We start from the raw sequence: 24177 nt of genomic DNA, 5'->3' as shown, positions 1-24177 counted from the left end.
TCTTTTTCTTTACCTACTCTCCCTGTATCCATACCTTCATGTATCTCTGTCTTTCTGTATAAAATTTAACATCTTTTCCCTAGTCTGTAACTGTGACAGGAAGTAATTAATTCATGCACCTTTAATCTTAAGACATATAGCTTCTTATTTTCTTGTAAATATGTATGATAGAAATTAATACTTGTAGTAACAATCTTAAATTGTTCAATTTGTTATTAATGTTTCATTAACATGCATACTAATATTTTTTGTCTCTATGTACTAATTTTTGTGGAGCTTTTCTCCCCGGGCCTCTACTGAAAATGGAATTTTCTCCAGCTAGACTAGCCCGGTTAACAAATGTAAAATAAATAATAATAAATAAATAAATAATAAACCTGAAAGACCACAAAGCATAATTCAAATATATTCTTGGGATAAGGAAGCAGAGACAACAATTTTAGGACCTTTGAAAATAATACCATCTTCCATCAACAATTCATCTCTGTAAGGAAAATAAGATTGCACCTCAGGTGATACACTAGATTGCTTTGATGGCCATCTGACATTGATATAGTTGTTAAGCTTTTGTGAAATTGGATCAGTCATAGTGTGATCTCTCAACTCATCAAGTCTTGTGGTGGAAAAATTATGCACTGACATTACATCAAAGTCAAAAGTTTCAGTATCAAGCTGTTTTGTTCAACTTCTAGGCAATATGGATAAGGTATCAGCCAGATAGAGCAATTTACCTTTAGTGTAGACCATTTTGAAATTGTACTTTTGCAATTTGAGCATCATTCTTTGTAATCTTGCTGGAACGGAATGGTACTTAGAGGCTGATGATCAGTTTCAATCTGAATAGGGCGACCATAAATATAATTGTGAAACTTGGAACATGTGAAGACTATCATCAAAAGCTCTTTCTTGATTTAAGCATAATGCATCTCGGTTTGAGTAAGTGTCTTAGATACATAGATGCATAGGCTACTGGTCTGCCCTCTTGAAGAATAACTGCACCTAAACCAAATTCTGAAGCATCACAGGAAGGACCAACTGGTTTATTCATATCATAGTACCTTAACGTAGGTGGGGTGGCAATTTTCTGCTTAAGGTCATCAAACGCCTTCTGATGATGTTCCAACCACGACCATACACCATTTTTGCAATGTTAGCTCTCTTAAAGGTGCTGTCAATTCACTGAAATCTGGTATAAACCTGCCTATTTGACCATGCCCAGAAAATGCTGTAAACTTTGCACATTATCTGGTGGTGACATCTCTAAAATAGCCGTTTGTTTGGCTGAGTCAGGTCTTAAGCCTATACTTGTAAACAAATGTCCAACATAGGTTACTTCTGGAAGTCTGAATTTGCACTTCAGAGGAGTGAGCTTCAAATTTACGTCATGTGCTCTGTCTAGAACTTTCTTGAGGTTTCTGTCATGCTTTGCTTCGCCACTGCCTCCAACTAAGGATAGTCTATTATGGCATAATGATATCCTGAAAAAATTTGTTCCATTGCATGCTGAAAGAATTCACGTGCAGAATTTATTCCAAATGGCATCCTTAGGAATCTGTATCGGCCAGAGTACCAAAAGTAGTTAGAAATGAGGATTTACGATCAAGCGTTATTTGCCAAAATGAAATCTTTGCATCCAAAAGAGAAAATACAGTGGCATTCGGTATTAGAGATGTAACTTCCTCAATTGTACACACTGGATGATATGGCCTTTTTAATGCTTTTTTCAAAACTCTAGGATCAATGCATATTCTGATTTCCTCTGAGCCTTTCTTACGAGGGGCTACCATGGACGACACCCATTCAGTTGGTTCTGTGACTGGACAAATCACTCCCTGCTGCATCATATTATCCAACTGAGCTTTGACTTTATTTTGCACTACTAGGGATGGGGAACTTTTCTTGCTGGTCTGACTACTGGAGTGACTTCAGGATCCAACGTCATGGAATACACAACTGGATGTTTGCCCAACTTGTCATTGAAAACATTAGCAGAAAATGATTCGGAAAAACTTGTACTTGGAACTGCACTCACATGATGAACTTCTTTGGCCAAAGAAAGCAGATTCATTCTATAACCATCTTTGAGATCTAGTAAAGATTGCAGTGGTCATCGGACTACATAGAATAATAAGTTGTAACAGTTCTCAGCCAAATAACATGAAAGTATTACTGAACCTGCGGTCTGAATTTCTTCACCTCCATACGCAACAAGTCTCGCACTGCTAGTCACACTGAGTTGTTCCTTAGTTCTCACGCTTGCAAATGTGTCTGCTGATATAAGATTACACTTTAAACCAGTGTCTACTTTGAGCTCTGTGGATTTTCCATTGATCCGAACTGTAGAAAACACTTCACTCCTTGTTAAGTTTACTGCATCAACTCTTTCTCAAAGTACTGAGACACCAGCCACACAGAAAGCTGACTGTTTCGGCTTTACTTTATCAAATTGCTTCTTTGTTTGACTTTTCTTTACAACAGAGTGAGGCTTAGATGATTTGTAAAACTAATGGAAATGGTTCCATTTTTTACACATGTGGCATTGCTGACCATATGCTAAACACTTCTCTCTTTTAAACTCATGATTTGCACCACAATTGCGACAGTTAACAATAAAGCTAGACTTGGGTTTTGCTGACTCACGTTTGTGTTGCACTGAGATGACGGTGGTGCTTGCACTTTTTTTGGAACTTTCTGGAAAGCTTCATACCCTCTTTTGAAACCCTGTGGCTGCTCTTTGCTTAGACCTGTTTCTGTTTTCCACATGTTGCATACTATCTACGTTTGCTCTGGACCTTAACTGAAACCGTGCTTTTGTCACTCACAAGCATGTTCGTATGTCTTTCTGTCACCTCATGGATGTGACAAATCTCTACTGCTTTGCTTAATGTCAAATCACTGTCACAAAGTAAAATCTTTCTCACTGCAGCAGTATTAATACCACACAAGTCTGTCCTTTATCAGCGTATCTTTCAAATCACCAAACCGATGCAGTTCAGCTTTGTTTCTCAAGTCAGTTACATAAACTGCAAATGTTTCCTCTCGTTTCTGATCTCTTGTGTAAAACAAAAGCCTCTCTAATGTAATGTTCGTCTGGGGGAGGGGTTACACATTTCTCTGAACTTACGCTTTAAACACTCAGGGTCTTCCCTTAATTCAACTTGCACAACAACATGGTGGTCTGCACCTTCACCTTCATACACTGCTACTGCATATACAAATGAAAATTCTCTTTCTATGGCCTCTTGAGCCTTCTAGACTTAACAAAATAAATGGTGTTGCTCATGCCTGTTTATCTGCATAAGCTGCTTGTATGAAAATATCACACTCTTGTTCAAATATTCTCCAGTGCTCTGTAATATTCTGATCAAATACAAGTGGTTGAGGTTTTCGAAATCTGTCTGCCATACTAACACATACCAGCAAAGGATCTTGCAAATACGTACAAATATACACACATACACATGTGCATAACTGGCATAAACACAATTTGTTCAATGCTTTTGTGCTCTGTACTTATACTTTCTTTCAGAATTATGAGAATGAACAACCTTGTAGTACTTTCAAATAACTGGACTTTAACTTCTCAGGCTTCTTGATGCTTTACTGCATTTTGCGAAACAGCTTTTCAACTTCTCGATGCTTTACAGTACTTTGCGAAATAGCTTTTTAGATTTCTCAATGATTTACTGTACTTTGCGAAATAGCCTTTTAAACCTTTCGATATGTTACATAACTTTGTGAAATAATTTCTCTGGCTTTTGCGATGCTTTATGAAATCTTCGACTGATAAAGGTGGAAATGCTGAAATCATTTATTTGCGGAATTGGTAAAGGCAAAAATGCTAAGGTCATTGATCATCACTCGCTATGCTTGCAGAATTGGCAAAGGCAGAAGTGCTAAAATCGTTTGCTTCAAAATTGGTAAAGGCGAAAATGCTAAAGTAGTCGCCTGGAACTTCATTGATAAAGGTAGGAATGCTACAGTCATGCGCCATCATTTGTCAAAGCCATCACTTTAAGAAACATTTGAGAACTTTACAATGCAATTGAGCAATTCATGAGCAGTGTAATAATCGTGTAATCTTTTGTAAGAAACACCTTCTTTTATCAATGCAAGAAACATATCAAGTAACTGTACAATCCAATAAAATCAACTTCTGTTGCCCAAATTCAATATCTTTTGAAGTATCTGCACTTTGCAAATAACTACATGCAATACACTGAAATGTCTCAAAATGGCAGTACATTGCTAGGCAACTCTTTACAGTACAAGAAGCACTATGTAATGGTGGCACTCTGCAAAGAGACAAACCCAGTACAAGAACTTTTCTTCAAATACCTTTGCTTTGACTGGATTACACGAGATAGTTGCACTTTGCACACAGTGAATGCTTTGAAATACATGCACAGTAATAAGCACATACTTTAAGCACTTTTACACACACTGAGATACTTCGAATAACTTTAATTAAGCCCTTGATACAATATGAAGTCATAGTTATGCCCAAACACAGCACTTTGCCCAAACAGTAGTCGCCTTGCTTTATGTTTGCTTACTGTGCTCTTTTTTTTTTTCTTTATTCTATTATTTTTGCTTAAGCCCTTTTTATGCCCAACATGCTTTTTTTGTGCTCATTTTACTCTAAACATTCCCAAGTCTGCCTCAAATACATTTGTTTCATACGTTAAAGTCAATCGCCTTGTCAAATACTTGTATCTTAAACATTTTCTTTAATTAACAAACTTTTTGTACTTTCCGCTTGCCTGATAATGTGGTTTTTGCCCTTGTAATGCCCTTTCTTGCCTCTTTGCATCGAGTAAATAATTTGCATTATTTTTCATTACCTTTAATTCTGTCTGGTTGTGTTTGTACTCTTTTCTCCCTTTTTTACCTTCGCTGTCATCTTTACATCTGATGGCTCCAAATGTTCTTCTCTTTTCCAACCCGGTTCAACACCATGTCACTTTCGAGTTGGTACACGAATAAATGAGTCTTTGTGGGTTCTGTTTAAGTAGCTTTATTCTATACAAACACATCACTATAGAGGGTTACTGACTATAACATAACTAACTTATATACAAACAAACTACTGCGATTATCCATGCTCACTCACTGGCTGCTTCTACAAAATGGCATTAGGGATTGCATGTGTCTGGACTTTATACATCCACACACAGCCTTGCATGCTTCTTAAAGACATAGCACACACACGTTACACTCTGATCTACATATAAAGTGTTTCATATACATATTGTTCAGAAAAGAAACCATTTTACTTACAGTTACCTTTTTCCTTCCTCCTCCCCTCTCCAAATATTAATGACATCAGGTGAGGCAAATGCCTTTTGGTTCTTCACAAGTTTAAAAAAGTCAACATAAGTCCACTCTTTCCACTTATTCTTACACAGCCATATTTCTCAAGTGCGATTGATGCTTTGCAGTCTCACATTTAGTCATTAATATCCATGTTGCTGGTCTTCTTCATGTTCATCTATATCTCCCAACTCCAGATTCCGGTTCAATTCCATGGGGCTCCCAATTCTTCTGGCCAAATCCTGTGCTCTTCTCTGTTTCAAGCATTTTCCTTTGGAACAGTGGAATAGGTTTCACTGGCAAAATTTCTCTGTGTGCTTCATTATCAGAAGAATGAGTCCCCTTCTGCTTGATGCCTCATTTTTTGCTGGACAAACACTTGCATTTCCTCCTTAGCCTGTTCTGCATCAAAAAATTACTTTGATCCTCCAGGAAAAAATATTCTGAAGACAACTGGATACAGCAGGTTACACCTGCCTATCAACATTCCCTAACTACTGGAATAAATGTGTTTCTCTTCTGCCTGATGTACAGTGAATAACCATTTTCCATAAACACACTATTGTCTCTAACTTTTAATACTTTGCTCTTTTGTACAGTTATTTTCAGGATTAACTCTTTCTGCTGACAGGTTTGCATCTTTACTAATAAAGGTCTTGGCTGCTTTCTCACGGCCAGATTTGGAGCATACACATAGTCTGCCCTTTCAATTAACATATCCTAGTATGGAATACCAGCCCAGTTGCTTATTTGTGCTTTCACAAAATGAATACACTCTGCTTCTTTTAGTTACTCTGCTAAAGCAGAAAATCTCAGATTTTCTGTACATGTTCTGTCCTCTAATTCTACCATTTTTGAAACATCTCTTCTTGAGCAGTCTCATAATCAACCAGCCTTTTTTTTCAATTCGACCACTGATATTAACAGTTTTATCAGCTCTTCTGAATATCTGTTTAATGTTTCTTCCATTTTTTCCAGCCTTCTGTTATTTTAATTGATACATTCCTTCAGTGCATTATTTTAATCATCTCTGAGCACATTTGACTTTTTCCTCTAGATTACTGGAAGTCATGTCTTGCACCAAAGCTGGAGCTTGAACTGTTTTTTGCTTAATGACTGCAGGATCCTTCCCAGTCAGTGTTTTATCTTCACTTTTTCAAGGTGATTTTCTTTCAGGCTCTCTTAATTTCTTGTTTGCAAGCATCCAGGCAGTAAACTTAATAGCTAATAAATTGATTTTATTCAAGTTGGCAACATCTCTGGCTGCAGTGTTTCAGGTTCTGTTTTCACACTGGGAAAGCTAAAACTAAGCTGTTGATCACTGTGTAGCCATCTTGCAAAAGTTATACCACCCTTGTTAGAAGGAGAAGGATTATAATTAACAAAATGATTGGCAGCAGATGGATTAACTAGAGCTACAGCTGCTGGGGTCAGGTACAGGTTGAGTGTATAAAAACTTGAAAGACTGAGGAACTGTGTACATTCTTCCTGCTTTCTTAAGTGCAGATGATTGTCCAGGGAACCACAGGTTGTGACAAACATATCCTCCAGTGCTGACAGCACTGGGGTGATGAGTGGAGGTTTTGAGAATTCCAGCTTTCGCAATTCACAGTATTTCCTGAGGGACTAAGAAACATCAGTATTCTCCCACTGAAATTACTGGTAGATGCTGGAAATAATTTCAGAGAAAATGAATCCCTTACAGGAAGATACAGACACCATACTATCCTCAGACTCTGAATCGGATACATGAGGAGAAAAATTTGCATTTGTCCCTTCACAGTCCCCTACAGATTCAACATCTTGAAATTCTTCAGGGGAAAGAGGAATCCTCTTCCTTTTACCAGAAATCATCGTAAAGAAGGGTCAATAGCCTGTATAAGATTGTTTGTTTAATTTAACTGTGGAGGCTGCCCACTAAAGTGTGCTAGCCTGTGTAACTAATTTATCACTGTTTCTGCATTTTCTGTGTGTTTCTACCAAAAAAACAAAAAAATAATCCTTGTTTTCCCACCTCTCCTCGACTAGTTTAGACCAGTTTATAGGCATTGCTGTATTCTGGGCTGTGGTGTAGTTCCTGTGTTGTCCATTACCTTACTTGGATAGAAGGAAGTTTCTTTGCTCACCAGTGGGAGTGGGGAGCCTTGAGCAGCCTACCTGTCCCTGTAGGAAGTGACCTCAGCACAAGAAGCTGTAGTCATTGGTTGTTTTGGACCATTTCTAGCTCTTTTGTAGTTCACTGTTTAAAATCCGCCTCTGGGCGTTTTTTTCTGGCTATACTGCTCAGACAAGCTCCTCGTGGTTCTGCAGAGTGGTCCTAGCAGCAGGGAACTCAGAAAAGTGACTACTTTCTGGATTTAAGTATTTTTGCTTTTTTTCAACTTGGAATAGCTTCTGTAGCTTACCCTGAACTAGCTTGAACTGTTTCTTAACTGTTTGCAGCATTATTTTAAAGTCTGAACTTAAAGTTACATTTTAGTCAAATTTGATCGAAAGTTTGTTTGTTTGTTTAATTTAACTGTGGAGGCTGCCCACTAAAGTGTGCTAGCCTGTGCAACTAATTTATCACTGTTTCTGCATTTTCTGTGTGTTTCTACCAAAAAAACAAAAACATAATCCTTGTTTTCTCGCCTCTCCTCGACTAGTTTAGACCAGTTTACAGGCATTGCTGTATTCTGGGCTGTGGTGTAGTTCCTGTGTTGTCCATTAACTTACTTGGATAGAAGGAAGTTTCTTTGCTCACCAGTGGGAGTGGGGAGCCTTGAGCAGCCTACCTGTCCCTGTAGGAAGTGACCTCAGCACAAGAAGCTGTAGTAATTGGTTGTTTTGGACCATTTCTAGCTCTTTTGTAGTTCACTGTTTAAAATCCGCGTTTGCACGGCTTTGCGCGGTTGTGCGCATAGCGCAGCGCCGGTTAAACTTTTTCTGGCTCCGCCAAGTCTGCTCTTCAAATTTTCCCTTAAGGAAGCTCTACTCTTAGTATAACCAGACTACTCACTATATTATAAGCCTAGCACTTGTTCTCAATGCTTCTCTACTAAGTAAAGCACTACATCTACTTACCACCCCTGTGAATATCCACTTCCCTTAAAGGTACAGCACTCCCTTATACTGTTCTAGCATGTCGAGTGGTAGATTACTGGCGTCGTCTCCAATTCAGCTGGTCAATCTGGGTATCTTGAGACAATGCTACAATTGTCTCATGTACACAGACAGCCCTCTCCTCCTCCCAACAAACACAAATACATGTGAGAGATGCAACTATATAGCCAGACTGGAGGCTGAACTCTCTCAACTCAGGGCTGGTATGACCAGACAGGAGGAGATGGCAACCACACACACAACAATCCCAGTCCCACACAGACCTACCACAACTGCAAACCAAGCACATAAAAACACAAAGACATACTCGGAGGCTCTAATAAAAAACTTACCAAAACAACACGGGTTCCCAAAGTAGACATCCAAAAATCCACCACCTCAAAACAAAACACATGCAACACATACTTCAATAAATCATTGTGTCAACCAATCACAGCCCTTAAGGCCAAACACCTTGCCTGATACACTAGTAATAGGTGACTCTATAGTCAGACACACTGATGTCCCACTGACCAGGCTGAACAAGGAGAAGGTGACTGTGAGCTGTCTATCGGGAGCTAGGATCCAACACATAACACACGCACTCAAGTCACTCCAAAGCAAGTACAAATATGACTCCATCATTGTCCATGCTGGTGTGAATGACCTGAGATGTACCTCCCTGGACTACATGAAAAGAGACATAGAGGAGCTCTTCGATTATGTAGCCCAGGCTGGTATGACCCTGACCCTGAGCAGCATCTTGCCCTCACCAAGAATGATACCACAATACAAAGACAAGATGATCAGCTTTAACAATTGGCTCAAGTACTGGTGTCTTTCTAAGGGGATCCAATGTCTGTCTGCCTGGGATGACATGTTGGACAAGCCACGCTGCTTCGCAAGGGATGGCTTACACCTGTCACCACTGGGCTTCCGGATATTGGCTAAGGCTCTTGCCACCCCATAGTGCTTTTTTTAGCCAAGGCTCAAAAGACAAACCCACCTCCTTAGAAAACAAAAATGGAAAAAAACTAAGGGTAATGCTGCTCAACGCCAGAAGTCTAAATCTCAAGATGCAGGCACTTGATGCACTCCTCAGCATGGAGAACATCGACGTCTGCAGTAACTGAAACCTGGTTCAAGGCTCCTGAGAGCACCCCAGTGCTACCAGGCTATACCTCGTATCATGCTTTTCGGCCCCAAAACCCGGGCCGAACCACAAAGGGAGGGGGAGTGTCCATATTCATCAAGGACACCCACACCTCCAGGTTAGTAGCAACACATGAAGCATCAGAGGCCATACAGGTGCAACTAACCATAGGCAAAACTGCTATACAACTGGTAGCATGTTACAGACCACCCTCCCAATCTCAAGAACCCCACTCAGCCTTCCTGAAGACATTGGAGGATATGAATGTATCACAAAATACCATCATACTGGGAGACTTCAACTACCCAAACATAGATTGGGTACATTATTCTAGCCCTATTACCCTAGCCCAAAGGTTCCTGGAATTCATAAATTCAAATGCACTGGAACAACTAGTCAACTCTCCCACTAGGGGAGATAATATACTAGACCTGATCATCACAAACATGGGGACAAAATGCTCCACACCAGAAGTATACCCATCACTAGTGAGATCTGACCACAAACTAATCACCCTGGATATACATATCCCACCTCCACCCCCAGCACAAAAGACCACAGTGAAAAACTTCTCTAAAGCAGACTTCACTCTTCTTAAGACTGAGATGGTATCCTTTAAGCCCACTGTGCCAGTGGATACCACATCCCACAATGCCGAATCCTTCACAAATGCTTTCTATGGGCATCTCCAAGAATGCATGGATCATGCAATCCCAAACAAATCCAAATCCCTCTCCACCAAAGGTAAGCGTCCTGTCTGGTGGACCTCAGCCATAAACAAATTGTATAACAAAAGAAGAAAGTTACTGTACGTCAGAGCAAAATCCCATGAAGGGAAGACATCTCTGATCAACATTAGCAGAAAACTACGTTTTCTCATAAAAACATCCAAGGCCAACTTTGAGAGAAAAATCGCTAAGGACACTAAAGATAACCACAAAGCCTTCTTCAGCTATGTTAGAAACCTGGGCAGAAACCCTCAGATATGCTCAGAGTTGGTTCAAAACAACAGAAAATACACTGAACCCACAGATATTGCCAACATTCTGGCTGACAGGTTCAGTGCAAATTTCTCCCCTCCTTCACCCCCAAAAGAAGAAATACTTATCCCAGCTGAATGTAATCGCCCTGTCATCTCAGATGTCCAAGTGAGAACCGCCCTAAACAAAGCAAAAAAACACAGCATCAATGGGACCTGACGGTATCCCGGGTTACGTGTTACGTGAACTCCAAGAGGAGCTAAACCCACACATAAAAATGCTATTTAACCTTAGCCTTACTTCGGGATATGTACCTGAACACTGGCGTACAGCAACAGTGGTCCCACTCCACAAGGGGGGTGCCTCTACACACCCTGGAAACTACCGCCCCATAAGCTTAACCAGCCTGGTCTGCAAAGCTATGGAAAGAATCATTATGGAGCTCATAAACAGAGACATAGGGGACCTACAGACACTTGACCCCACCCAGTTCGGCTTTGTAAAGGGCAGATCCTGCCTTTTAAACCTGGTTGACTTTTTCGAAACAGTCACTAGAGCCATTGATGAGGGCAAAGCAGTCCATACAGCATACCTGGACTTGGCTAAGGCCTTCGACACAATACCCCACTCAGGCATCATAGATAAGCTCAACAGCTTAAAAGTAAACCCTTATGTCACTAGATGGGTTGCAAACTGGCTAAAGGACAGAACCCATAAAGTTAAAATCGCTGGAGCAATGTCAGACTCAAAGCCAGTGGTGTCCCACAGGGATCTGTCCTGGGACCCCTCTTGTTCGGCATTTATTTCTCAGATGTTAAAGCAAACATGGGAGGGCTGTGGCTGACAAAGTTCGCAGATGACTGCAAACTAGGCGCCATAGTCGATACACCAGCCGACACACACATCCTACAAAAAGGACTCACAGAAATGGACAACTGGTGCCGGAGTCACGGCCTTAGACTAAATGCCAAAAAATGTATAGTCATCCCCTTTGGGAAAAACAAAGTACCCACAAAATATCACATAGACAGCAACCCACTGAGTACGGAAAAAGTAATCAGAGACCTAGGGACCCAAGTCGACAGCGACCTCTCATTTGACACCCACGTCGCCAAAGTGGTTAGAAAAACATTCTACCTTGCACACCTCATCATGAAGGGATTCACATCCAGATCCAAGGATGTCATTGTACCCCTATATTCCTCCCTCATCAGACCCATGATTGAGTACAATGCCCCATTTGGTATGCACCTCACCCGGCATTTGCAACAGCTGGAGAGACCACAAAAGTACCTCACCAAGAGGATCAAGGGTCTCCAACATATGTCTTATTCTGTAGCATACCGCCTGCTCAGAGGTGATCTCTGCCTGACGTACAAGGCCATGTCCAATCAGGATCTGATGGATATGTTCCACCTCAAAAAATCCAAATCCATCAGGACCACAAGAGCTAAAGACTTAAACCTCGGCACAAGTATGAATAGGACATGCTGGAGGGATAGATTCATAACCCAGAGGCTTCCCATGCTTTGGAACAAGATCCCAGTTCATATTAGGCAGAGCCCCTCACTGACTCTCTTCAAGAGAAATCTTGATGAGTGGATGGGAGATCGTAAGTTTACCCCAGGGGTCACATCTGTGTCACTGCTAGACAGGGGCACAGTAAACTAATTCTATTATATAAGGGGACCTTCATTGTGTCACTACTAGACAGAGGCACAGTATTCTAAATTTATTCTGTACATTTTTTGCACCATTTCATGGGGTGGCAAAAGATACATCACTATGGCTAGGCTTACAAATGCCCCAGGGCAGATAGCCTAGTACTATACTATAAAACTAAGATCCTGAGCAAAGTGCAATAAATCAATCCTGACCAGAGAAGCAGACACAGAAGACAAATGTTTAATTTTCTATTCCCTTTCTGACAGGAAAGTTGGGGAAAACAGAAAGGGTACTGCCAGCAACAGCTTCCTCAGGGATGGGCATAACATTTGGCAAAAGCAGAGGAAGTGACCAACCCCTGGTACATGATGGCTGTATGGATGACACCAGGGGGATCTGTGGAAAAAATGAGTGGTCTGAGGAGACAGCTTTGCCCAAAACAGAGTGACCCACCTGCAGTTAATACAAATTAATAGCCTGCTGTGGTGGTAAAGGCTGCATAGCTAACGTTTTCTTTTTGTGTCTGAAAGAAGGTCTGAGTGAGGACTGATACTTTGTTCCGTAGTCAAGCTGAAAATGGTGCTTGTTTCCTGGGGAAGCTTAGCAGGAACAGTTGGCAAAACAGGAAAACTGCAAAAAAGTAACTTTTCCCCTATAGAAAAAAAGACAGTGAAAAACACTTTAAATGCTTTCCCTGGACCCAAAAAGTAAATTAAACACAGTTTCTACACAGGATAAAAATAGCTTTTATTAACTTTTCACCACAAATATAAAAAAGTGTGCTCCCATTTAAAAGGATATAAAAAGTATCTTAAGTTAGTAAAAACACTTTTCCCTAGTTAAAATGGTTGTTTAAAAAAAAAAAAAAAAAATTTAAACAATGAAAAATTAATGTGGAAGTTTCCTTTAAGGGAACATATATGCCCAGTAGCAGAAACATTTATCTTCAAAAGCACGCAGAGGAGCACTTCTCTCGGTTACAAGAAAGCTCTGAAGTGCTTGGCACACAAAGCAGTATTGGTAGTCAGCGCAGCTCAAGCTGACTAATGGTTGGGGTGTGTGAAAGATGCCCTGAAGCTTTGAAAGCCTAACAGTTGTTGTATCCTATGCAAAATATAACCCATAGCACTTATGCTACTACAGCAGCTATCAATATGAAGAACATCAGGATGTCTTCAATGTCTGAGTGCAAGTACTAAACTTACAGAAACATACTCACATAAGCCAGTTCATTGGCTTCCAAATCAAGTTTTTTTTTTTTTTTTTTGAAGAAGGGCCTCCAGAAACCATGAATATCACCAGGTCAGGCCTCTTAGATTTAAGGAAGGACATAAAACTTCTATCTAACTGGACTAATGAATTTGAAGGTGCCCAGGAGGGGGACTGTGCTGACGTACCACCTGGCGTAGACCATGGTCAACTAGGCTGCACTTGTATGACTTTAGGTGCTTTTTGTGCCTCACACTATCAGAAATCACTACCCTTGAAGCCTCAGGTTGAGAATATGGTACCAAGGCCTTACATAAGATCTCCAAAAAACATCCTTATTAATAAAAGCTCCAGGAATCTCACCTTCCCTTTCTGAAATCAAAATACATGTCTCTGATGCCCTGAAAAGCATATAGCTGACAGGAGGGACCTCAGGTACATTGGTCAAGGAGAACATGTTAGACCCTGAAGGTCTGAGCAACTGGAAGTAGTCACAACAGTGGTATGACTGGAAAATTACTCCACATTGAAGGTCTGCAAAAGCACATCTCCTCGAAAGGGGTCACCAAACACAGGAAAGCCACAGTCATTGATAATGTCCTTGATTTTCCAATGCTTCTCCCTTCTAATTCCACTCTTTCTCTTTCAGTGGAAGAGCTGATGTTTAGCACTAATATATATTAAACACACACACACATATATATATATATATATATATATATATACATATATATATATATATATACATATATAAATATATATATATATATATATATATATATATATATATATATATATTCACTTCTAAAGATTGAAATCTCAAAACATCGAACCTCTGAATAACGAAGACCAGAGGATCGAAGTTTTGAAATCTCAAACCTTTTTAATGGAGATCGGCATACAGTGCGGAAAGGGAACTTTTCCATTCTCTTCACTGTAGTGCGATCTCGGAGATGGTATATTTAAGTAGCTGGGGGGTGTGGGAGGCAGAGCCCCCCACATGGGGCTTGCCCCTCTGAAAAAATGTGAAATTAGTAGTTTTTACGTTTTGTACGTTTTTTTTTTTTTTATTTGGTTAGAGATTTCAAAACTTTGATCCTCTTATCTTTGTTATCCAGTGGTTCTATGTTTTGAGATTTCGATCTTTAGAAGTGAATACACACACACACACATATATATATATATATATATATATAAAAACACACACACATATACATGCATACGCACACACACGCACCCACACACACACGTGTTTGTGTTTCTGTGTACATCCACATAATTCATACCGTTATACCCGACTAGAAGTTTTAATATACTTTTTACACTACTGTTACAGCTATAATCTGTGCCAGTGATGCCATACATATGTTTCAGGCTTCTGTAAGAAAAGCACTTTTATGACAAACATTCTTGAGAGAGTAAAAAAAAAAGAAAATATGAGTTTGTAATAAAAGACAAAGAAATTCATGCATCTACATGGCCATATCTGTTCCCAAAATGAAGTGTCTTTATAATGTCTCATCAGTGCAGCACATCACATTATTTCAATTAATTATTTTCTAACAATATATGTATCAAATCACTGAAAATATACTTTCCTTGCTAAAAACCTAACCTGATCTGTCTTCTCTTTGCTCTCTCAACTGTATAAATACAGAGACTGGGGCCCCTGTACCCACTTAATTAAACTCCGAGACTGAAAAGGACAAAGAGATTAGAATGGTTTCAGCATTAGTGAAGCCACTGCCACCTGTTATGCTACCAAATGCCTCAGTAGGGATGAAAGAAACCACTGCCAAAAGGAGTCCTATTCCATCAGATTACAAATTGGCTTTTCAAGCAAAACATCTTCTAGGCATTTCACTGAATGATGCTCACAGAAGACATTATAGTTCTTTGTTAAAATAGAAAGTGATAAACGCAATAAATACAATGTCACTGCACTAAATGCACTAAATACACTGTCACAGCACCAGCTTCATGTATTGTCTGAAAATGTAATAATAATAAAAAAAAGATAAAATGAACAAACTCAGAAATGCTAATAAGACATAGCACAACTGAAACTATTATGTTTTTACCAATACTGAAGAAAACAAAGGGTTTACACAATAGTATCTTGACTTGGAAATTGTTTCTTGTTTGCATTACACAAGTACTTTATCTTCTATAAAGCAATCCATACAGTTGGAAATGGAGAATATCTGCATGACATCTGGATACCAGTAAAGTTAAAATTATGCACATTTAATTGCATTCTTTTCAACACTGTACCATTGCTTGCAGCTGTGAATAGGTCTACCCTTTGAACTGTTTCAGAAAAAAATGAAACAGCTGTATAGACCAGACAACATAATCCAAAAGCAGTATTTCTTAGACCTTTATGGATGCAATCACTGAGGCTTGTTATTCAGACAGAAAATGTATCTTTCTCATTCTAACAAAGACGCAGTTAAAGCCTGCAAAGGTCCACAGATAAGGTACAATACGCTTTAATTTCAGCACATGAATTCAATGCTACATTAAAAAAGATGTGAAAAATACAAAAGAAAAAAAACACCCTTCTGTAATCACAAGCATATACACTCCCTTAAGAAAAGAAATTTTCCTTACCAATCTGAAGGCTGTCAATCTGCGGTGTGAGGACTCCACTGGGATAGATTTTAATCATTAGATAGACACTACCTGAGCTGTTCTGGGATGTTTCTTCCACACATGGCTCCAAATAATGGGTAATAGGTGTATATGGTCTAATTATTTCTGTGCCTAGAGCAATCAGAAAGGTGGATTAATATAACTCATTTAACAAAAGGACATTTAAACTTAGTACACAGATAAAAGATGAAAAGAAATACAAACTAAGATACACTAAATTAAATCCTCGATTCTTCTTTTACTTTTGTCCTGGTCAAGTCACTCATAAAAATGCATACAGCATGCAATAAAACTGTTGCAGCCCTGAAAAGCAGTAAGGCAAAACCCTGGAAATACTGGACAGCTTAACAATGCTTCAGGCCTATAGCAGGACAATAGGAAAGCAAAACTACTATGACAATTTAAGTCACTTGATTACACAGGAAAACAATAAACATGAAGCAATATTACCATGATTATTAACTCCTTGAAATACCATCCTAAAATAGAATATAATTAAGACTATACTTAAGTTCAGTTATACTCATCTAACACCTGATTTTTTTTCACCAGTGTCCTAGTTAGCTGGTAATAATAAACATTCTTCAGTTACTACATCTCACTCAACTGGAAAAATTTCCCTTGAGTTCATAATGGGGGATCCATTCCAGAGTCCTGCAAGTTCTGGCAGAGCCATATCAATAAGCTGATAACGAGATGGGTAGGGGACCTTTCCTCAGTTTCTTTTCTTTAGGGCCAGAGAGGAGCTCTGATAGAAAGGATCTGAAAACAGAATGCAAAAGTCAAACCAGACTCTGCAATAGAAATAAGCAAGATAGGCAGACATACAGTTATTCATGAGAACTAAGCAGCTGTCACAGATACTGTGCTGTGGCAGGTACTTACACGACAACCTACCTTCTCTGAGGCAGGTCTTAATCAGTACGTATTACTACTTTCAAAAAGAAATGTGGAATTGCAATGGGAGCAGCTAAGGCCCCTGGACCAGGTAATACAACGGTAGCTAAAGTGGGAGAGTGAAACAGTCTACAACTCAGAATTATGACGCTTCATCTAATGTTACCTGAGACTGGTTGGCGATATTTTCATTGTATGGGAAAAGTCAGTGGAAGTTCTTAAGAATTTCTTTGTACACATTGCACAATCAACTGACTTTTTGAAATTTATTACTGGTCACGATTACCATAAAGTTAGTTTTCTGTTTCTCACTGTTTATAAGCACACACAGTCATACGTCCTTTACAGTGATTTATTCTGCAAATCCACCTGGGTAAATTTACTGCTTTGTGCCAGCAGCACACATCCACAATTCACTAAGCATAATGTAATAAAGGCACAGAGTATGCGGATTGCTTGTGTAGCCAGAGAAACGGCTAATTTTCTAAAGAACCTGCAGGACCTCCACAGAGATTTTCTGAGAGAGGGTATCAAGGTGAGACCATCAGATGTATTTTTTATTCTATTGAGAACCTAAAAGCAAGGGAGGACACTTCCTTATATGAACCACAAAGAAGCTTTTTACATGATTTCAGTAGTCCCTGCACTTACCAAAGGAATGTGAAACTAAAAAGTATGACCTTAACTTTCAGTAAAGATTTCCATGAGATTAAAAGGATAATTTGTGACAACTGGTCCATTTTGTCTAGTAGCAGACTGGTGATCAAGATTCTGGTTCCTGGCCCTTCTTTTGTTTTCAAAAAAGGTAGGAACAATGGGTTTAATTTAGATGAAAAAAAATACAAAAAAAAATCATCTGCAAAGGCAAGAAAATGTGAACATGTCAAGAACTACAAAACATAATTAAGACTGTTAAGCCTAAAAATAGACTGCAGTTTGTCTCTCATATCTGGCACAATGATATTGAAAGTAATAGTAGGGACTATAGTCTTTGTCTTGCCACACATCTGAATTCTGTCCTTCAGCCCATAAGAAATAGTATATGCAAGCCTGCAAGCAGGGTGCTGTTTGACACCTGCCTACAAGCAAAAGGTGTGCAGGTCTCCTCTGATAGACATGTTTGTTATGGGGGTCTAGCAGATGAAAGCAGTGGACCCTAAGAGACATCTGTAAAGTTCTTATGTGCTCTGTCATGATGAACAGTGTGAACAACCACTACCATTAGCTCCATGTGCACAAGTGCTGCTGTTGTAGACAGTACACCTCTGATCAGAAGCCATTTAGCTGTCAGTAACAAGCTAAGAGTCTGCTGAAAAAGTACGTCTTGGTCTCTCACTCAGTCCAGAACTATTCTATTTATTTGGTCTTTGCAGGTGACTTTGCTAAACTATCTAAAACACCTAGAGTTTTGAAAAGCCATAAAATATAATTTTTTGACTGAACAGAAGCACTTCTACGGGCTGTCACAAATTTACTTATTTTATTTACTCTTTATTGGGTTAGTTTCTCTAGGCCAGTGATCTCTTTTCAAGGTAGACCTGAAATAGTATTCATACTGGTTAAGGTAAATTTGGTCAGGGCACTGGGAAAAATCCTGTACACTTTTTGATAAGTGCCATGGTATCTCTGACATCTATCTAAGCTATCACCAACTCAGGCAGATGAGCATCTCAATCGAGATTCACACTCAGGAGTACAACACCCCCTTAAACTGCACTGTACTGTCAGTAATGGAAAATTAATCCAAGTACTTTGAGGGGAACATAACCAATAGTATTCGGATCTTCCAGTATCAAAGGCAAGTCTGCTATCTACTGAATCACAAACACAGACAGCTATTTGCTCACACAGGGGATATCTTACTTCACAATGTCTAACTGGATCAATGGGTCTACTGTGCATTTGATATATACTTTTAAGACCAATGAACCACAAACTCCGGTAATACAGCTTCCAAAATGCACTGAAACTTTAATAATCCATTAATATGGTTAAGCGTTTTTGTCTACACCTGTAGACATCATGAGAACCATTGTTAAAAGAAAAAAAAATCATGTTAAAAACATTCAGGAAGTGAGACACTTCCAAAGTGCTCCAATTGGCATTTCATGTGAAAAAGGCTGGAAAGCCTTGTAAAATAACTGAATAACTTTAAAGGGCACTCAGTCTAGTCAAGTAAAACTGAAATCCAGTTGAAGCATAAAATAAAATGAAATAAAAATACAATATAATGCACAGATTTACAAAAAATCTGAACATAAACAGAAGATCATAATTTATTAGGAAACACTTGCTGATCTTAAGTTATTTTCAAAGTGGTTCTGGATGAGCTACTCCTGTCTAACAAGATCTCACAGGAATTATATGATTTTCTAAGAGTTCCAAACCCCATCATTCCAAAAATTTTCAGGATTCCTAAAATTCACTCCAAAATAGACGATCCACCATGAGGACCTATCGTTGCAGTGGGAGGCTCGGCTATGGACCTTAGGCAAAATATATTGACTAAATTAAAACACGTTTAGCGACTTCCATCATATTGTGCATGACTCCTGGGACCTTTTAGACAAACTCCGCAAGACAAACACCAATCAGGATTACATTTTTGCCACGAGTGATGTACAAAGTTTGTTTTCTGTGATTCCCCACAATGAAGATCTGAGATGGTTTGAGGAAATGCTCAGCAGATTTGCCTACACTAGTGAAATAGAAGCAACACTTGATCCAGGAATTTATGGGCATTGTTCTTAGTAACAATTTTTTGGTATTTAACGGCGAATACTTTAAACAACAACTTGTTGTCACTATGGGGGAGGCATGTGCCCCTACATTTGTCAAAGGTGTTCTACTAAAATGGGAGTTGGACATAGTATTTAAACTACCAGCCTTTTGAAAGTGTGTCGGGTACTTCAGGTACCTAGACGACTTACTTTTTATTTAGCAAGGTACAGAAATGGAATTCAATGAGTTTATGGTTCAAGTAGAACACACACTACTAGTTTCCTGAAGTTTACTCACTGCACCAATCATGATTTTGTTAACTATTTGGATGTATGCATCACATGTTCACCTGACAATGGGCTCAAAACTAAAGTGTACAGGAAGTCCACTTTCTTCAGTGCATTTCTCTTCTTTACTAGTTACCACCCATATTATCAGAAGAGGGTATCTTTAAAAGTCAAATGATCAGAATATCAAGACTCACGTCGAATGACAACACATGCATCAGAGAGTTTGAGGGGCTTAAGTGGATGTTTAGTAATCATGGATAACCTGAATCCTTGCTAAATACAGTGCAAGAACTCATTTGGGCAATGAGCCATAGTAGAAATTGTGACACTGTCAGCCCAGCTATCTGGAATTTTGTAAATAAATCTATGTCATGTGTGAATATTGATATGATTTATACAGAACTGTATGTGCTGTACTGAGCTTCAAGAATGCAACCACAGCATACCCTGCTGGAACATAGAAGATTAACTTACAAAACTTCACGAAAATAAGTTGAAATTAAGTGCTTTATGATGTGCTATAAAAGTTAGTTTTAATGCAGCAAGAAGACATGATGTCTAGAGCTAGAAGTTTTTTCTATTGTCCTGGAAAGAAGTAATTACTAGATCTAAAATGTAAAAGTGTTTAATTGTTTTACGACTTCCAGTTCTGAGCAAACATCTGAGAGATATGTAGTTTTAACACAGACATGTTAGTTTCTGTTAGCTTGGGAACAGAAGGCAGGTGACAAAGAGTGATGTCATTCAAGCTGTCCCAGCAGTAATGTTTGATATTATTTCAAGAACTCTCTGAGAGAGAGAGAGAGAGACATTGCATTTTTTTATCTTGTCTTGAACATAGAAACATCCACTCAGCACTTATCCCTGCGTGTTGTCTGTAAGTAAGACTGAGGGCATAGTATCTCGCTTAGATATAGATAGGAATATAGCAAAGATTAGTTCAGATGTTTTCTGTATTTATTTGAGACTGTCCTGAAATGTTATTTTAAAATACTTCCTGTGATTTTGAACTCTGAAGTAACTATGTTGGTTTTCTGAGTATTGTCTTGTTTTTTTATTATTTATCATTAAATATATCGAAACCTATCTTTGTGGCTGATATTTGTGAGACATATTTAAGCTCTTAGAGTACTTGCATATGTATTTGGTGACACTGTACAGGCCACTCCTAAATAGCCTTGCGAGTCTTGGCCACAAATACCATTTGAATAATAGTAACGTTACACAGTAGGATTGGTCACCCTTTGTTAAGGGCTTTATAGTAGCTGATAAAGAGGGGCTGGTGCCAGTGATAACTACCTTATTGTCTGGGTAAAAAAGGGGCATAGCTAGTAAACCCGTGCCAGCCTTCCCCAGGAGCATCTGTGTGTTTGTATATAAATCAAATTTCAAAGAGTGTGTGTGTGTGCGTGCGTGCGTGCGTGCGTGTGTGTGTGTGTGTGTGTGTGTGTGTGTGTGTGTGTGTGTGTGTGTGTGTGTGAGCTACTTGGGCAGGGACACAAAGCATTGGTTGGACTGAGAGGGTGCTGGAGGTCTTGGCTTGACCACTTAAGCTGAGATAATAACCCTATAGCTGTGCCAGTGAAGACTCTTATTGGGGATCTGGAGAAAGAGAGAGAAACCAGCCCCAGACTACTGTGAGCTCTGTGTGATTACTACAAATATACATCAAAATCTAAGCTAACTGTAATTGAGTTACTGACTAAAGTAAAAGAGGTAAAATAACTGGAAGAGGGACCTTTAGAAAATGTAAGAAGAAAATTACACAGAAATAAATGGAATCTGTAGAAACAATATATTATGTAGAATAATGGTCAGGAGGAGGAGTGATGTTTAAGGGAAGGCAGGGATTGTGTGATTTATGTAATGTTGCACTGAAAGACAGTTGTAAAAAATAAAAAATCATGTAATGAATAATGTGTGCAAATAGGAAAAAATGTTGATATGTTTTTTCTTTTCTATTAACATATGTATGTCTATGTTTTTTATTTATTATTCATTTATTTGACATTTGTTAACCGGGTTAGTCCAACTGAGCCAGAAGCCCATTTTGAGTGGCGACCCGAGGAGAAAAGCTTCAGTATAATACACAGAAATTGCAAAATATAAATTGAAAATTAACAATATATTAAGAAGAAGAGAGTAGTTACATAAGGCAGAGAAATAATGCAAAATGTAAGTAGTAAGTAATATTGAAAAATTGAGAGAAAGATTAGGTACAGATCCAATATCTATTGCATATATACATATTTACATAAGTAATATCTACAAATGGAAACAATGTGTTGAGATGACTGATATGACTTCCAGTTAATAGAAGTAGAATCCTGATGGTTAAAGTCATAAAAGAAAGGAAGAAAAAAGAACAGCGGGGGGGGGATTAAGTAGGATCCTGGGAGGGGCAGGACCATGAGTTTAATAGGTAGCGTTTGAGTTTTTTTTTTTTTAAATGATGTATGTGTGGGATGTTTCTTATATTGGAGGGGAGTTTATTCCAGGCCTGAGACACTGAGTGTTTGTATAAGAGTTTGCCAATGTTTTTATTAGGTTTGTAAATATCTAGGAGATGCTGGTCGGAGTTGTGGAGTAAGCAATTAGGGGTGTAAAAGGAAACTAGGGAGGAGACAGAGTGGTAGCAGAAGGTTTATGCAGTATGGAGTGAGCAGTTTTTAGCTGTGACAGTAATAGTTGCTGGGGGAATTCTAGCCATTGGAGTTCCTTAAGTGCAAGGCAGTTGTGTCATCTGTAGGGCTGATTTGTTGCAAATCTGGTGATTTTATTTTAAGTTTGTTCAAGCTTGGTGAGTAATGTGGATTGTAAGTTTTGTAAGGATGAGAGTGGCATGGAGTAGGCAAGGTAGTAGGAATGCTCAAACCAGAGATAATTTGGAGTTTAATGTTAGGAATTTTTTGTTCCTATAAAGTAGTCCCAGTTTTTGGTGTGTTTGATACAATGTTGGATGTGCAGGCCACATTTTAATTGGTCTTCAATTATGGTACCCAGGAGCTTAGTGTGAGGTTCAGCTTTGATGGTAGTGATGTTAACTGATGAGATAGACAAGGTAGATTTAAGATGGAACAGTGACCAAGGAAGGAAGAGAAGGAGTTTGGTTTTATGAAGATTTAAGATGAGCTGGTTATCTGTAGGCCATCTTTCAATGGATAGAAATGTGTTTTGGGTAAGACTGTGAAGATGAGAGATGTTTGTCAGAGAAGGAGATATTTGTAAAGTTGTCTGTATACTGTATAAGAGAGGAGAGGCCACAGGATGTATGGAGGTTGTTAGTGAAGATATTGAATAGAAAGAGACTCAGGATAGAGCCCTGGGGGACTCCTTTACAAATAGGTAGGAAGGGGAACAAGAAATTTGCCATCTTACAGTTTGACACTTATTGTTAAGCTAGCTTGAAAATCAATGTTGAGCGGAAGATGAGAGGTTGAGATCAGCAAGTTTTATTAGTAGTTTAGAGTGAGAAACTGTATCAAAAGCTATAGAGAGATCTAGGAAGATACAAGATACTAGTTGATTGTTGTCCCTAGCCTCTGCTACAGTTTGAGTAAAGGACAGAAGGGTGGTGGCTGTGCTGTGGTTAGGCCAAAACCTGTTTTGGGTGGTGGTTAAAAGATTTTCCTGGATTAATGGTTTGAAAAGCTGTGTGTGTATACATTTTCTGAGAATTTTTAAAAGTGAGGAAAGAATGGTTATTGGTCTATAGTTGGAAGGGTCAGTAGAGTTTCTTCCTTTATGTAGGGGTATTGTATAGAATGATTTCTAGATGTCAGGGACTGTGGATTCTTGGACTGATCTATTTACTTGTATAGAAATAGGGTAGGCTATACAATCTGTGACAATCTTGAGAAAAAGGGGAGGTAAGTTATCAGTAGAGGGAGAACATGGTTTAAGTTTGAGCAGGAGTGATTTGATGCATGTTGTGGAGACTGGATTTAGTGAAAAAGAGGGTTGTTTAGTATAAGTAGGAAAAGAAGAGGTAGGGGGATTGGTATTATGGGCTGTGTGAGTTAGTTTACTGATGCTGTCAATGAATTAACTGTTAAGGAGGGTGGCTGTAGAACAGAGCATGTGTGTGTAACTTTAAGAAGCATTTCCAGATGTAGGCACATGCATATAAATTAGTGAGCACATGCAGGCAGCAGTGCCATTTTGAGAGAACAGCCAGAGTGTTAACATGTATGAGTGTAGTAGTCAGTCTGTT

At 38.9% G+C, this 24177-nt stretch overlaps 1 protein-coding gene across 1 annotated transcript in view; it reads right to left on the bottom strand.

Moving 5' to 3' along the window:
* Positions 1-24177, bottom strand: part of LOC122797320 (cytochrome b5 reductase 4) — a 1879111-nt gene that overhangs the window by 445117 nt on the left and 1409817 nt on the right. Inside the window, exon 10 of the mRNA XM_044066139.1 lies at positions 16015-16167. Coding sequence (XP_043922074.1) covers positions 16015-16167 — 153 coding nt within the window. The remainder of the gene's footprint in view (positions 1-16014; positions 16168-24177) is intronic.

Source organism: Protopterus annectens, chromosome 1.part0 (assembly GCF_019279795.1).
Source record: "Protopterus annectens isolate FY-2018-M chromosome 1.part0, PAN1.0, whole genome shotgun sequence".
NCBI classification, from domain to species: Eukaryota; Metazoa; Chordata; order Ceratodontiformes; family Protopteridae; genus Protopterus; species Protopterus annectens.
Note: the sequence above shows the minus strand (reverse complement) of the source record. Positions and strands in the feature narration are given on the sequence as shown.